The sequence below is a fragment of the Stegostoma tigrinum genome, chromosome 4 (assembly GCF_030684315.1).
Source record: "Stegostoma tigrinum isolate sSteTig4 chromosome 4, sSteTig4.hap1, whole genome shotgun sequence".
Lineage (NCBI taxonomy): Eukaryota > Metazoa > Chordata > Chondrichthyes > Orectolobiformes > Stegostomatidae > Stegostoma > Stegostoma tigrinum.
The window spans coordinates 5550716-5568133 of NC_081357.1; the positions used below are offsets into that span (position 1 = coordinate 5550716).

The 17418-nt window shown below is 45.5% G+C and overlaps 1 protein-coding gene across 1 annotated transcript in view; it reads left to right on the forward strand.

The window, feature by feature from the left end:
• LOC125452339 (dynein axonemal heavy chain 8-like) overlaps positions 1 to 17418 on the forward strand; it is a 1009221-nt gene that overhangs the window by 581472 nt on the left and 410331 nt on the right. The window contains exon 49 of the mRNA XM_059645685.1: positions 15386 to 15523. Coding sequence (XP_059501668.1) covers positions 15386 to 15523 — 138 coding nt within the window. The remainder of the gene's footprint in view (positions 1 to 15385; positions 15524 to 17418) is intronic.

Consider the following 17418-nt stretch of genomic DNA (forward strand, 5'->3'; position numbering starts at 1 on the left):
CAAGACAGCAGCAGGGTAAGACTTCTAACCACATCTCCGCTGCTGCTTCTGTTTGCTTCCCATTTTCATCCCTTCTTTTTTCCCTCTTTCCCCTCTCTCCTGAGGTAGAGCAGGCTAGAGGCATGGAACACAGCAGGCTGGAGACTCACGTGGAGCAGGAGCAGCCAGCCGGCAGGAGGCTCATGCGGACTGGGGTGGGCTAGCAGGCTAGAGGTTCGCGCGGAGCGGGGAAGGCTAGCGGGCTGGACGCTCATGTGGAGCAGAGAGGGCTAAGTGGCTGGAGGCTCATGCTATGTGAGGATGGCCAGCAGGCTGGAGGCCCGAGCGGTGCAGGGAGGGCAAGCAGGCTGGAGGCCCAAGTGGAGCAGGATTGTTGGACTGGGGACTAGTGTGGGCTGCCAGTGGCTTGTAAATCCAGGCATACCACATGTGGAAGCCCCCTGTGCTGAACTACTGAAAGACTTTAATGCTTATTGTTCTACTTCATTCTCATTTTCCTAACTTATATAATGAATAACATAAGTAATGTAATTTTTTTTCCCTTTCTTTCCCCTTATTTCTCTATTTTGTATCTAAGATGTCTACCTAGATACTTTGTACCTAAGATGACACCACATGGGGCAACATTTTAAACTTTTCAGTGTATTTCTGTACTTGAGTACATGTGACACTAAAGGATATTCAAATACTGCAGCAGTCTACATATCACCCCGTACAGAAGTCAAAAGGGCTGTGGATGAAATATACACCACTACAAATGCCTTATTCATCATAGCCTGTGACTCCAACGAGGCCAACTGCAAGAGGGTGCTACCAAAATGCCAGCAACATGTCTGTGGTCCCACCAGGGGGCCAAACATCCTTCACCATTGCTGTACAACCAGCCAAGATGCTTACCGCTCCACACCACATCTGTTCTTTAGAAAGCCAGGACACAACATTGTATTCCTCCTCCTGGCTTCCAAACAGAAGTTGAAATGTGAGGAACCAATACAGAAAGTAGGACAATGCTGGTTTGAAGTAGTAGAAGAGCTTCTGTAGGATTGCTTGGAATCGCTGGACTGGTCCATATTCAAGAGTTCAGCAGCCAATCTAGATGAGTATGCGACCACCTTTACAGACTTCATTAGTAAGTGTGTAGAGGACTGTGTGCCAAATATCAGTTGGTATGTTCCCCATCCGGAAACCATGGGTGAACCAGGAAATCCATTGCCTGCTGAAGACCAGGGTGTGCGACGTTCAAGTCAGATGACCCAAACCTTTACAGGAAGTCCAGGTACGACCTCCACAGGGCCATTAGAGATGTCAAGAGGCAATACTGGACTAAATTGAAGACCTAAACAAACCACATGAACACCCATTGTCTCTGGCAATGCCCACAAGATATATCAAGCTACAAAATTAATCAAAACAAATTCCTCCCCAATAAGTTCAATGCATTTATGCTTGGTTTGAACAGAAGGTTGGTGAAATGCTGTCACCTGCCCCGACAGCTCAGGACACATGCTGCAGTTGTCAGATCGGCCTTCTTGAGAGTGAATCCATGGAAAGTAACTGGCCCAGGTGGAGTCCCTGACCGTGCACTCAGATCCTCTGTGGACCAGCAGACAGCAGTATTTGCTAACATTTTTAACCTCCCCCTGCTACAAACTTAAGCCCCCACTTGCTTCAAGAAAAGCACTATCAACCTGGTACCAAAAAAAAACACATGCAACATCTCTGAATGACCACCTCCTGGTGCCTCCATAATAATGAAGTGCATTGAGACGTCAGTCATGGCTCACATCAACTCTAACCTCCCACCCTGCCACGATCACTTGCAGCTTACCTACCACCTCAACATGTCACAGAGTCGTAAATTTGCAGAGCATGGAAACAGACCCTTTGGTCCAACTCATTCATGCTAACCATATGTCCTAAATCAATCGAGTCCCATTTGCCAGCATTTGGCCCATATCTCTCTAAAGATGCTGCTTGGTCTGCTGTGTTCATCCAGCTCCACACTTTGTTATCTCTCTAAACCCTTCCTGTTCATAAGCCCATCTCAATGCCTTTTAAATGCTGTAATTGTACCAGCCTCCACCACATCCTCTGGCAGCTCATTCCGTACAGGCACCACTGTCTGTATTAAAACATTGCCCCTGAGATGCCTTTTAAATCTATCCCCTTTCACCTTAAACCCATGTCCTCTCGTTTTGGACTCCCCTCTCCTGGGTAAAAGACCTTGCCTATTATCCCATCTGTGCCCCTCATGATTTTATACACTTCAATAACGTCATCCCCTGAGTCTCCGACACACATAGTCCCAGTCACACAAACAGTATTTAACCACCACCGTCCGTCGAAGGAAATTCGACATGTACATAAGGGCTCTCATCAACTCTAATGGATACACATGGCTTGGTACAGCAACTGCTCTTTTCAGGACTGTGAGAAACACAGCATTGTGAATCATGCAAGCCAACCATGCAACCATTGACTCCATCTACACATCCCACTGCCACGGAAAGGCACCCAACATTACCAAGACCCCTCCCAGCCCAGTTATAATTTCTTGCAAACTCTCCCATCAGGCAGAAGACACGAAACCGAACCAATAGGTTCATGAACACCTTCTTCTCCACTGTTATTAGATTTCTGAATGGAGCTCTCAAATTTCAAATCTAATGTTGATCTTGCTTTTTGTGTCAACAAAATGTGAGGCTGGATGAACACAGCAGGCCAAGCAGCATCTCAGGAGCACAAAAGCTGACGTTTCGGGCCTAGACCCTTCTTCAGAGAGGGGGATGGGGTGAGGGTTCTGGAATAAATAGGGAGAGAGGGGGAGGCGGACTGAAGATGGAGAGAAAAGAAGATAGGTGGAAAGAGAATAGGTGGGGAGGTAGGGAGGGGATAGGTCAGTCCAGGGAAGATGGACAGGTCAAGGAGGTGGGATGAGGTTAGTAGGTAGATGGGGGTGCGGCTTGGGGTGGGAGGAAGGGATGGGTGAGAGGAAGAACAGGTTAAGGAGGCAGAGACAGGTTGGACTGGTTTTGGGATGCAGTGGGGGGAGGGGATGAGCTGGGCTGGTTGTGTCAATACTGAAACCCACGTAACCTACAAAGAGGCAGGCATAGCTGGGGCCCATGCGGGTGCCCATGGCCACCCCCTTAGTCTGTAGGAAGTGGGAGGAGTCAAAAGAGAAGTTGTTGAGGGTGAGGACGAGTTCGTCTAGGCGGATGAGGGTGTCGGTGGAGGGAGACTGGTCGGGCCTGCGGGACAGGAAGAAGCGGAGGGCCTTGAGGCCATCTGCATGCGGAATGCAGGTGTATAGGGACTGGACTTCCTACAGACTAAGGGGGTGGCCATGGGCACCCGCATGGGCCCCAGCTATGCCTGCCTCTTTGTAGGTTATGTGGAACAGTCCCTCTTCCGCACCTACACAGGCCCCAAACCCCACCTCTTCCTCCGGTACATTGATGACTGTATCGGCGCCGCCTCTTGCTCCCCAGAGGAGCTCGAACAGTTCATCCACTTCACCAACACCTTCCACCCCAACCTTCAGTTCACCTGGGCTATCTCCAGCACATCCCTCACCTTCCAGGACCTCTCAGTCTCCATCTCAGGCAGCCAGCTTGTAACTGATGTCCATTTCAAGCCCACCGACTCCCACAGCTACCTAGAATACACCTCCTCCCACCCACCCTCCTTCAAAAATTCCATCCCCTATTCCCAATTCCTTCGCCTCCGCCGCATCTGCTCCCACGATAAGACAGTCCACTCCAGCACATCCCAGATGTCCAAGTTCTTCCAGGACCGCAACTTTCCCCCCACAGTGATCGAGAACGCCCTCGACCGCGTCTCCCGTATTTCCCGCAACATGTCCCTCACACCCCGCCCCCGCCACAACCGCCCAAAGAGGATCCCCCTCGTTCTCACACACCACTCCACCAACCTCCGGATACGACGCATCATCCTCCGACACTTCCGCCATCTACAATCCGACCCCACCACCCAAGACATTTTTCCATCCCCACCCCTGTCTGCTTTCCGGAGAGACCACTCTCTCCGTGACTCCCTTGTTCGCTCCACACTGCCCTCCAACCCCACCAAACCTGGCACCTTCCCCTGCAACCGCAGGAAATGCTACACTTGCCCCCACACCCCCCCCCCCTCACCCCCATCCCAGGCCCCAAGATGACATTCCACATTAAGCAGAGGTTCACCCTCACATCTGCCAACGTGGTATACTGCATCCACTGTACCCGATGTGGTTTCCTCTACATTGGGGAAACCAAGCGGAGGCTTGGAGACCGCTTTGCAGAACGCCTCCGCTCAGTTCGCAACAAACTACTGCACCTCCCAGTTGCAAACCATTTCCACTCCCCCTCCCATTCTTTAGATGACATGTCCATCATGGGCCTCCTGCAGTGCCACAATGATGCCACCCGAAGGTTGCAGGAACAGCAACTCATATTCCGACTGGGAACCCTGCAGCCTAATGGTATCAATGTGGACTTCACCAGTTTCAAAATCTCCCCTTCCCCAACTGCATCCCTAAACCAGCCCAGTTCGTCCCCTCCCCCCACTGCACCACACAACCAGCCCAGCTCTTCCCCTCCACCCACTGCATCCCAAAACTAGTCCAACCTGTCTCTGCCTCCCTAACCTGTTCTTCCTCTCACCCATCCCTTCCTCCCACCCCAAGCCGCACCCCCATCTACCTACGAACCTCATCCCACCTCCTTGACCTGTCCGTCTTCCCTGGACTGACCTATCCCCTCCCTACCTCCCCACCTATATTCTCTCCACCTATCTTCTTTTCTCTCCATCTTCGGTCCGCCTCCCTCTCTCTCCCTATTTATTCCAGAACCCTCACCCATCCCCCTCTCTGATGAAGGGTCTAGGCCCGAAACGTCAGCTTTTGTGCTCCTGAGATGCTGCTTGGCCTGCTGTGTTCATCCAGCCTCACATTTTGTTGTCTTGGATTCTCCAGCATCTGCAGTTCCCATTATCTCTTGCTTTTTGTGTACCTTCTTTGCAGATACAACTTGCAGCATGGGTTAGTACCTGGGACTTCAATGTTGTGGCCATTTCGGAGACATGGATAGAGCAGGGACAGGAATGGTTGTTGCAGGTTCCAGGATTTAGATGTTTCAGTAAGAACAGAGAAGATGGTAAAATGGGCAGAGGTGTGGCATTGTTGGCCAAGGACAGTATTGCAGTTGCAGAAAGGATGTTTGGGGACTCGTCAACTGAGGTAGTATGGGCTGAGGTTAGAAACAAGAAAGGAGAGGTCACCCTGTTGGGAGTTTTCTATAGGCCTCCGAATAGTTCCAGATATGTAAAGGAAAGGATAGCAAAGATGATTCTCGATAGGAGTGAGAGAGACAGGGTAGTTGTCTTGGGGGACTTCAACTTTCCAAATATTGACTGGGAACACTATAGTTCGAGTACTATAGATGGGTCAGTTTTTGTCCAGTGTGTGCAGGAGGGCTTCCTGACACAGTACGTAGATAGGCCAACAAGGGGCGAAACCACATTAGATTTGGTACTGGGTTATGAGCCTGGCCAGGTGTTAGATTTGGAAGTAGGTGAGCACTTTGGTGATAGCGATCACAATTCTGTTATGTTTACTTTAGTGATGGAAAGGGATAGGTATATACCACTGGGCAAGAGTGATAGCTGGGGGAAAGGCAATTACGATGAGATTAGGCAAGATTTAGGAAGCATAGGATGGGGAAGGAAACTGCAGGGGATGGGCAAATTAGAAATGTGGAGCTTATTCAAGAAAAAGCTCCTGTGTGTCCCAGATAAGTATGTACCTGTCAGGCAGGGAGGAAGCTGTAGAGTGCGGAAGCCGTGGTTTACGAAGGAGGTGGAATCTCTGGTCAAGAGGAAGAAGAAGGCTTATGTTAGGATGAGATGTGAAGGCTCAGTTAGGGCACTTGAGGGCTATGAGGTAGCCAGGAAAGACGTAAAGAGAGAGCTCAGAAGAGCCAGGAGGAGACATGAGAAGTTGTTGGCGGATAGGATCAGGGTAAACCCTAAGGCTTTCTATAGGTATTTAAGGAATAAAGAATGACGAAAGTAAGATTAGGCCCAATCAAGGATAGTAGTGGTAAGTTGTGCGTGGTGTCAGATGAGATAGGGGAAGCGCTAAATGAATATTTTTCAACAGTATTCACTCTGGAAAACGACAATGTTGTCGAGGAGAATACTGAGATACAGGCTACTAGACTAGGTGGGATTGAGGTTCACAAGGAAGACGTATTAGAAATCCTTCAGAGGGTGAAGATAGATAAGTCTCCTGGGCTGGATGAGATTTATCCTTGGATCCTCTGGGAAGCCAGGGAGGAGATTGCCGAGCCTTTGGCATTGATCTTTAACTCGTCATTGTCTACAGGAATAGTGCCAGATGACTGGAGGATAGCAAATGTGGTTCCCCTGTTCAAGAAGGGGAGTAGAGACAACCCTGGTAATTATAGACCAGTGAGCCTTACCTCAGTTGTTGGTAAAGTGTTGGAAAAGGTTATAAGGGATAGGATTTATAATCATCTAGAAAAGAATAAATTGATTAGGGATAGTCAGCACGGTTTTTTGAAGGGAAGGTCGTGCCTCACAAATCTTATTGAGTTCTTTGCGAAGGTGACCAAACAGGTAGATGAGAGTAAATCGGTTGATGTGGTGTATCTGGATTTCAGCAAGGCATTCAATAATGTTCCCCACAATAGGCTATTGTACAAAATGCGGAGGAATGGAATTGTGGGAGATATATCAGTTTGGATCGGAAATTGGCTTGCTGAAAGAAGACAGAGGGTGGTAGTTGATGGGAAATGTTCATCCTGGAGAGCAATTACTAGTGGTGTACCGCAAGGGTTGGTGTTGGGTCCACTGCTGTTTGTCATTTTTATAAATGACCTGGATGAGGGCGTAGAAGGATGGGTTAGTAAATTTGCAGACGACACTAAGGTCGGTGGAGTTGTGGATAGTAACAAAGGATGCTGTAGGTTGCAGAGAGACATAGATAAGCTGCAGAGCTGGGCTGAGAGGTGGCAAATGGAGTTTAATGCAGACAAGTGTGAGGCGATGCACTTTGGTAGGAGTAACCAGAAGGCAAAGTACAGGGCTAATGGTAAGATTCTTAGCAGTGTAGATGAGCAGAGAGATCTCGGTGTCCATGTACACAGACACTTGAAAGTTGCCACCCAGGTTGACAGGGCTCTTAAGAAGGCGTACAGTGTTTTAGCTTTTTATTAATAGTGGGATCGAGTTCCAGAACCAAGAGGTTATGGTGAAGCTGTACAAAACTCTAGTGCAGCCGCACTTAGAGTATTGTGTACAGTTGTGGTCACCGCATTATAAGAAGGATGTGGAAGCTTTGGCAAGGGTGCAGAGGAGATTTACTAGGATGTTGCCTGGTATGGAGGGAAGGTCTTACGAGGAAAGGCTGAGGGGCTTGAGGCTGTTTTCATTAGAGAGAAGAAGGTTGAGAGGTGACTTAATTGAAACATATAAGATAATCAGAGGGTTAAAAACGGTGAATAGGGAGAGCCTTTTTCCTAGGATGGTGACGGCGAGCACGAGGGGGCATAGCTTTAAAGTGAGGGGTGAAAGATATAGGACAGATGTCAGAGGTGGTTTCTTTACTCAGAGAGTAGTAAGGGAATGGAATGCTTTGCCTGCAACGGTAGTAGATTTGCCAACTTTAGGTACATTTAAGTCGTCATTGGACAAGCATATGGACGTACATGGAATAGTGTCGGTTAGATGGGCTTGAGATCGGTATGACAGGGCGGCACAACATCGAGGGCCGAAGGGCCTGTACTGTGCTGTAATGTTCTATGTTAACTTTGTATTCCTCCCTCCATTCAAGTACCCTATTATCTTTGTATATTATGATGTGCCTGTATTACATGCAAAACGAAACTTTTCACTGTACCTAGGTACATGTGACAATAATAAAATCACATTCAATTTATGTAATAGCTCTTAATCCTCAGTTATTCATCAAGAGTCCATAGACAGCACCTTCTAAATCCATGATCACTACTGTCTAGAAGTTCAAGGGCAATACATATATGGGAACACTATTGCTTGTAAGTTCCCCTTCAAACCACTTACCATTTGACTTGGGAAAATATCAATGTTCCTTTACTTTCAGTGGGTCAAAAACTTAGAATTCCTTCCCTCAGGGTCCATTTACAGTATATCGACTGCAGCAGTTCAAGAAGGCAATTCCATGACCTTGTCAAGGGCAATTAGGGATGGACAGTAAATGCAGGCCAGCCAGCAGTGCCAACATCCAATGAGTGAAAAAAGAAGAGCTGCTTTAATTATAACTTAAATATAGCTGTTTCTGTTGATTAACTATTTGGAGTAACTGGTCACAGATATATTTCCACCAATCGCATGACAATATTTCAATCACCTTTACTTTTTTAGTCTTTTCAGGCACCTCCAACTTTCACCCCTTTGCAATTCTATTGAAACAGTCTTGTAACATCTTGTAAATCTGTCAGGGATATTTTCACCACATGAAAGACAGGTTTAGATGCTCCAGTGTCACTTTGTAATATTGTTATAATCCACTGAGGTAGCATGCTATAAATCAAGCTCTATCATTCCCAGCCATACTAAGCGTTAAAGTTTTTGGTTTGAGGTATGCATAATACACAAAGTTACCCAATGGATAGCAATGGGTTTCAGTATTGACACAACCAGCCCAGCTCATCCCCTCCCCCCACTGCATCCCAAAACCAGCCCAGCCTGTCTCTGCCTCCCTAACCTGTTCTTCCTCTCACCCATCCCTTCCTCCCACCTCAGGCCGCACCTCCACTTCCTACCTACCAACCTCATCCCACCTCCTTGACCTGTCCGTCTTCCCTGGACTGGCCTATCCCCTCCCTTCCTCCCCACCTATACTCTCCTCTCGACCTATCTTCTTTTCTCTCCACCTTCGGTCCGCCTCCCCCTCTTTCCCTATTTATTCCAGAACCCTCACCCCATCCCTCTCTCTGATGAAGGGTCTAGGCCCGAAACGTCAGCTTTTGTGCTCCTGAGTTGCTGCTTGGCCTGCTGTGTTCATCCAGCTTCACACTTTATTATTTTGGATTCTCCCGCATCTGCAGTTCCCATTATCTCTAAACCATTGGCATATACCACTTCTAACCAAAATTCTAATCCCCTCACGAACTGCCACTGACAGACTAACAAATGGGTAAAACAGATATTTGTTGGAGGTTGAAAGATCTTGAAAATCACTTCAGTGGTATTTGGTTTTCTGTTCCAATGTTGAGATTATCCTTCTCCAGCTAGCCAGGCCCTCGGTGGTTAGTTGTCTTTCTCTGGAAGCTTCCTCTAGTTTATGAGAAGTGCAGAGTGACTTATTCACTTGGAACATGTTACTAATTTAACAATTCATAAGTCACAGCTCACGGCAACTGCTGTAGGAAAACTAATTGTTTTTACTCAAGTTTAAACTGAATATTTTTATTACAGAGAACAAGCAGCTTCTGCTGGAGAGAAAAATTGCACACCCTTCTGTATTTTCTCTCTCTCTGTCTCTCTGTGACTGTTAACTTGTTTCCAGTTCCAACCTGCTCAGTCATCTGAGAACCAATCAGCTTCACCAATCAGCTTTTGTGCTCCTGAGATGCTGCTTGGCCTGCTGTGTTCATCCAGCCTCACATTTTATTATCTTGGAATTCTCCAGCATCTGCAGTTCCCATTATCTCTGATACTATTTTAACCTCACTGCGAAGCCTCTTCCAGGGATGCCTAACCTGAAGAAGTTACCCTCCTCCCTCCGGAAGCTTTTGTGCTCCTGAGATGCTGCTTGGCCTGCTGTGTTCATCCAGCCTCACATTTTATTATCTTGGAATTCTCCAGCATCTGCAGTTCCCATTATCTCAGCTTCACTTGTGAACTACTCCCCAGCTCCTGACCACCTGCAAATTGTGGCAACACATAGCCTCAAAAACAGAGTTCGCAATAGGTTTGAAATTCTTTGTTGTGAAATTATGCAGTTATCTTGGTAAATCCCCAGTAATTCAAAACCGTTCTTTCTCATTGCTGTCCATTCTTTTTTTAAAGACTCAACAATAAAATGACATTATGAGAAACTCAGTACCTGACCTTTTATCTTTTATTTCCAGATAATATTGCTCTATGACCAATTTCATGATACTCATGTTTGGGATCCGTACTGTAATGTCCAACCTATGAGTTTTTTGAACTCATTCATGGGATTTGGGTGACACTGTCTGGACCAGCATTTATTGCCCATCCCTAGGTTCCCTTCTGAAGGTGGTACTGAACTGTTTTCTTGAAAGGCTGAGATCCATTAGGTGTAGGTTGACCCACAATTTCTTTGAGAAGCGAATTACATTTTGACCCAGTGACAATGAAGGAATGGCAAAATATTTCCGAGTCAAGATGGTGAATAACTTGGAAGGGTACTTGTGGGTGGTGGTGTTCCTACGTATCTGAAGGTCTTGTTGTTCGAGATGTTAAAGGTTAAGTGTTAGATGATTGTCCGTGTGGCTTTGGAAGATGTTGTTTTATAAGCCTTAGTGAATTGCTGCAGTGCAAGGTGGTACACATTGATATTAATGAACATCAGTCGTAGAGGGCATGAACGTTTGTGAATGTGATGCCAATCAAGCAGGCTGCTTTGTCTTAGATAGTGTCAAGCTTCTTGAATGATATTTCAGCTGCACTTGTCCAGGCAAGTGGGGAGTATCCCATCACCTCCTATTTTGGGCCTTGTAGATGGTGGACAGGCTTTGGGAAGTCTGAAAGTCTGCTGCAGGATTCCTAGCCCTTGACCTACATGTAGCCATAGAATTTATATGTCATCCATTTCAGTTTCTGGTCAATGGTAAATCCCAGGACTTTGTGAGTGACGGTAATGCCATTGAATGTCAAGGGACAATGTTTATATTCTCTTTCGTTGGAGATGGTTTTTGCCTGGTATTTGTTTGGCATGTATGTTCCTCACTCATTGTCAGTCCAAACTGGATATTATCCAGATCTTGCTGCATTTGGACATGGATTGAGATGGGAGAATCATGCCCCACTGCCCCACCAGTCATGCCATTAGATATTCTGGGTGCCACATTGTAGGATGGATATGAATGCATTAGATAGAGTGTGGAAGTGTTTTACAAATATTTTTCCAGGGACGATGGAGATATGGGATAGATTAGAGGTTGGGACAGCTTTCCTCAGCGAGAAGAGAGCTAAGTTGAGATCTGATACAGGTTTTCAAAATCATGAGCGGGCTGGAATAGATGATCTCACTCATAAAAATCAGTGGGTTGTGTATTTTGGAATTCTCTACCCCTGTGGTCTGTGGAAGCATATTCATTTAATATATTTCACATTGAGATTGACAGATTTGTGGTCACCAATAGCACAGAGGGTTATGGGGATAAGGTAGATAAAAGGTATTGAAGTGTTGCTCAGCCATGATTGTATTGAAAAATGGGACAGGCTTGACAGACTAAGTGACCTACTCATCTTCCTATCTTCCTCACAAGGCAGTAAATTAGCCTGTAGCTTTGTATTTCTGGAAGGACAGTGGTGGAAGAGTATTATCTGGTGAAAGTGTAGAAAGTCTGAAAAGAAATGCTTGCAACCATGTCAGCTGTGTAAGAAATTAAAGTGTAATGATAGGAGTGATAGTTCTCTGGAAATGAATGTCCAGAAAGACTACTGTTGAGCAGAAGAATGAATTTTTTTTTATATTGTTCAAGTTAAGATATTTCAAATTGTTTTATATACAGCTTGCTGGTTTTTTTTATTTTTTTTAGTTTAGAGAACTTTGGCAAGTTCGTATGATATATTCATTGACTGCTCTCATAGGGAACAAAAGTGTGAAAAAAAAGCTTATGATCTCTTAATGAAGGATTCAGTTTTGGATCTAACTTATTCACTAACATCAGCAATGTTTTCAAGATAACAAAGTGTGGAGCTGGTCGAACGCAGCAGGCCAAACAGCATCTTAGGAGCCCAAAAGCTGACGTTTCGGGCCTAGACCCTTCATCAGAAAAGGGGGATGGGGAGAGGATTCTGAAATAAATAGGGACAGAGGGGGAGGCGGACTGAAGATGGATAGAGGAGAAGATAGGTGGAGAGGAGAGTATGGGTGGGGAGGTAGGGAGGGGATAGGCCAGTTTGTGGAGGATGGACAGGTCAAGGGGGAGGGATGAGGTGGTAGGTAGGAAATGGAGGTGCAGCTTGAGGTGGGAGGAAGGGATAGGTGAGAGGGAGAACAGGTTAGGCAGGCGGGGAGGAGCTGGGCTGGTTTTGAGATACAGTGGGGGGAGGGGAGATTTTGAAGCTTGTGAAATCCACATTGATACCATTGGGTTGCAGGGTTCCCAAGCAGAATATGAGTTGCTGTTCTTGCAACCTGTGGGTGGCATCACTGTGGCACTGCAGGAGGCCCAGGAAGGACATGTCGTTTAAGGAATGGGAGGGGGAGTTGAAATGGTTTGTGACTGGGAGGTGTAGTTGTTTATTGCAAAGGTGTTCTGCAAAGCGGTCCCCAAGCCTCCGCTTGGTTTCCCCAATGCAGAGGAAGCCACACCATGTACAGCGGATGTGCAGGTGAACATCTGCTTGATTGGAAAGTCATCTTGGGGCCTGGGATGGGGGTGAGGGAGGTGGTGTGGGGGCAGGTGTAGCACTTCCTGCGGTTGCAGGGGAAAGTGCCGGGTGTGGTGGGTTTGGAGGGGAGTGTGGAGCAGACAAGGAGTCACGGAGAGAGTGGTCCCTCCGGAAAACGGACAAGAGTGGGGTTGGAAAAATGTCTTCAGTGGTGGGGTCGGATTGTAGATGGCGGAAGTGTCAGGGATGATGCGTTGTATCCGGAGGTTGGTGGGGTGGTATGTGAGGCCTAGGGGGATTCTGTTTTGGTGGTTATTGTGAGGGCAGGATGTGAGGAATGAGGTGCAAGAAATGCGGTCGAGGGTGTTCTCGACCACTGCAAGGGGGAAGTTGCGGCCCTTGAAGAACGAGGACATCTGGGATGTGCGGGAGTGGAATGCCTCATCTTGGGAGCAGATGCGGCAGAGGCGAAGGAATTGGGAAAAAGGGGATGGAATTTTTGCAGGAAGGTGGGTGAGAGGAGGTGTATTCCAGGTAGCTGTGGGAGTCGGTGGGCTTGAGATGGACATCGGTTTGTAGGTGGTTGCCTGAGATGGAGACAGAAAGGTCCAGGAAGGTAAAGGATGTGTTGGAGATAGTCCAGGTGAACTTAAGGTTGGGGTGGAAGGTGTTGGTGAAGTGGATGAACTGTTCAAGCTCCTCTTGGGAGCGTGAGGCGGCGCCGATACAGTCATCAATGTTACGGAGAAAGAGGTGGGGTTTAGGGCCAGTGTAGGTGTGAAAGAGGGACAGTTCCACATAACCTACAAAGAGGCAGGCATAGCTTGGGCCCCTGCCGGTTTTCACATTGCTGTGTAGGTGCTAGTTTTGTGACTTTTCCAGAGGAATGTGCCAGGGGTGTGGCAAGTTCTGCAATTCAAATCTTCAGCACTACTGCTTGAATGCTTTCAGAGTCCATAGGTTTCATAGTATTCAATGTCTGAGAATACATTTAAAGGTGTCCACTGTCATGATTGATTTTATCCTCACCTGATCAGCAGATATGCAATTAAACTAGCCATACTATTTCTGTGCTATGTGAAAATTTGGCTGAAGTACATTTGTTTCCTTCCTCTAAGTCATTAATATATATTGTAAACAGGCGCAGTCCCACCTCTGGTCCCTGTCAAACCTGGCAGGTTACAGTTGACAACCTGAAAGAGGATGCCTTGTCCCCATTTGCTTTCTCTAGCCTTTAGCCAATTCATGCCAATATTACTACTTCCAATATCATGGGCTTTTATCTTCAAACTCGACTTTTCAAGAGGTATCTTATTGTATGCCTTCTGGAAATTCAAATACAATGCGACTACTGGTTCCCCTGTATTCGCTCTGGTTGAGACTTCCTTGAAATTCTCTAAAACATTAGTTAGACACAATTTGCCTTTCAGGAAGCAATTCTGACTCTGATTTGATTATGTTTTTACAAATGTTGTGCTGTTACTTCCTTAATAATTGATTCATTTTTTCCAACAATAGGTGGAAGGTTAACCAGCCCATGGTTACCAAATATATTACTCAATACATATCGTAAACAGTTGTGGTCCCAGCACTGATTCCTGTGGAACCGACTGGTTACAAGTTTCCACCCTGAAAAAGAACGCCTAATCTCCAATCACTGTATCCTGCCCATAAGCCAGTTCTCTGTCTATGCTAATATACTACCTCCAACACCTTATGACAAAATTTGTGATGTACCTTGCTGAATGCCTTCTAGAGGTGCAAATACAATGCATCTACTGGGTTTCCCTCTATCCACTTCTTTGAAAAAACTCTAATAAATCAGTCAGCATGATTTGCCTTTCATGAAGTCATGATGATGCCAAATGATTACGTCTAGAACTTCCAAATGTGCTGCAATTACTTCCTTAATAATTAATTCCAACATAAAGCTGATGGCCCCTATGTATGCATGAAATAATTGATCATAACCTGATTTCCTAAGTCCTCTTGTCTTTGATCAAGTTACCTGATAACAAACAGTGTACATCCCACTTATATCCGATAGCTGCAGTGTGAGCTAGCTCAGTGGAGGAAACAATCCTTCACCATTGTACCAGAGGCCACAACCACTGTTTCTTGTATAAACTTCAATTCTATAACTGAAAAAATTCAAATGTTGACAAATTAAGTCTATTTGCTCTAGAATTTAGAAGGTTAAGGGGTGATATTTTAAAGTTATTCCTGGGAAAACACAGTGTAGATGAAGATAAACTATTTCTACTGGTTGGGGATTCTAGAACTAGCTGGTACGGTCGAAGAAGTAGGGCCAAGCCATCCAGGAGAGATGTTTGGAATCACTTCTACACACAAATAATAGTAGATGTTTGAAACACTTCCACAATTGGCAGTGGATGCTAGATCAGATGTTAATTTTAAATCTAAGATGAATTTTTGTTAAGAAATGGTATTAATGAATATGGGCCAAAGACGAGTATATGGAAACCAGATGCTGTAAATTAGGAACACAAACAGAAGTTGCTGGAAAATCTCAACTGGTCTGGCAGCATCTGTGAAGAAAAAAATCGGAATTAATGTTTCGGGTCTGGTAACCCTTCCTCAGATTTTGAGCTGGTCCAGCAACTTCTGTTTTTGTTGTGGCAAGTATATGGAGCGAAGCTACAGACCAGCCATGATCTCGTTGAGTCGTGGAACAGGATCAAGGAGCTGAATAGCTTACTCCTGTTCCTATATTCCTATATGTTCAATTGTTTTGCTATTAATTTTGCTGCTGTTTTTGTTTTCTCTCCAGGAAAGAGCTGAGTCTGTTGCAGAAATTGTACAGCCTGTATGATGCCGTGATGAATAATATTAATGGTTATTATGATGTGTTGTGGACAGAGCTGGACATTGAGAAAATTAATGCTGAACTGCTGGACTTTCAAAACAGGTTAATGAATTAAATTGCCTCATAATCAATACATACAGCTATTTCTTACAGCATATATTTAACAGCACTTTCAATTCAAGAATACTTTATGAAGGGTAGACAAACGACACCCACCTTAACATTCCTAACTTATTAACATATTTCTGGAGCTTTGACTAAATGTCATGCAATATGACTAACTCATGATGCTTAATTACACAATACTTTAAAATGTAAAATAATTCACTGTTTGAATATCTCAGTATCACCTACTCTAGAAGTAATGCAGTTTGCTCCTTTGACAGAGAAATAACATGTTGAATAATCAAAGAAAAAGTGCCAAAGAATAGAAAGGTAAAGTATTTAAATAAACTTTATTTTTGTGAAGTTTCTGCAAAATCAACCATTACAAGAAACATCAGGTAACTCAGATACAAAAAGGTATTAGCAAGTTTTCAGAAGATTTGTAGCTCAGGTTGAGGTTCTGGATGTGAGTTTGCTCGCTGAGCTGGAAGGTTCGTTTTCAGACGTTTCCACCATTCTAGGTAACATCATCAGTGAGCCTCTGGTGAAGCGCTGGTGTTATGTCCCGCTTTCTATTTATCTGTTCTGGTTTCCTTGGGTTGGTGATGTCATTTCCTGCATTGGTGATGTCATTTCCTGTTCTTTTTCTCAGAGGATGGTAGATGGGCTCCAAATCAATGTGTTTGTCGATGGAGTTCCGGTTGGAATGCCATGCTTCTAGGAATTCTCGTGCGTGTCTCTGTTTGGCTTGTCCTAGGATGGATGTGTTGTCCCAATCAAAGTGGTGTCCTTCCTCAGCTGTACGTAAGGATACTAGTGATAGTGGGTCATGTCATTTTGTGGCTAGTTGATGTTCATGTATCCTGGTGGCTAGCTTTCTGCCACTTTGTCCAATGTAGTGTTTGTCACAGTTCTTGCAAGGTATTTTGAGCCCATCTACCATCCTCTGAGAAAAAGAACAGGAAATGATATCACCAATGCAGGAATGACATCACCAACCCAAGGAAACCTAAACAGATAAATAGAAAGCTGGACATAACACCAGCGATTCACTGGAGGCTCACTGATGATGTTACCTAGAATGGTGACGAAACTGAGCTGGAAGGTTCTGAAAACAATCCTTCCAGCTCAGCGAGCAAACTCACATCCAGAACAAAAAGGTATCATTAAAATGATAACTCCATTTAGAATACTGTGTCCAATTTTGGGCCCCACACCTCAGGAAGGACATACTGGCACTGGAGCGTTTCCAGCAGAGATTCACACGGATGATCCCTGGAATGGCAGGCCTAACATATGATGAACAGCTGAAGATCCTGGGATTGTATTCCTTAGATGGAAAAGGTTGAGGGGAGATCTAATAGAAACTTACAAGATAATGCATGGCTTAGAAAGGGTGGACGCTGGGAAGAGGTTAGAAGAGATTATAACCAGGAAACACAGTGTTGACCTGGAGGACCTCAGCAGCCATGCAGCATCAAAGGAGCAGGAAAGTTGACGTTTTGAATCAGGATCCTTCTTCAGAAAATCAAATGCTGCCTGGACTGCCGTGCTCCTTCAGCTCCACACTGTGTTAACTCTGACTCCAGCATCGGCAGTTCTTACCATCTCTTTGATGACGTTGGCTGCCTTTTCACAGTAACAAGAAATGTAGATGGAGTCAATGGATGGTTTTCATGATAATCTGGGCTATGTTCACAGCTTCCTGTAGTTTCTTACAGTCCTTGACAGAGCAGGTGACGCACCAAGCTATGATGCATCCAGATAGAATGCTTTCTATGGTGCATCAGTCAAAGTTGGATAAATGTGAGGTTATCTACTTTCGAAGGTAAATTATTATCTGAATAGTAGCAGTTTAGGGAAAAGTGAGATGCAACGAGACCAGGGTGTCA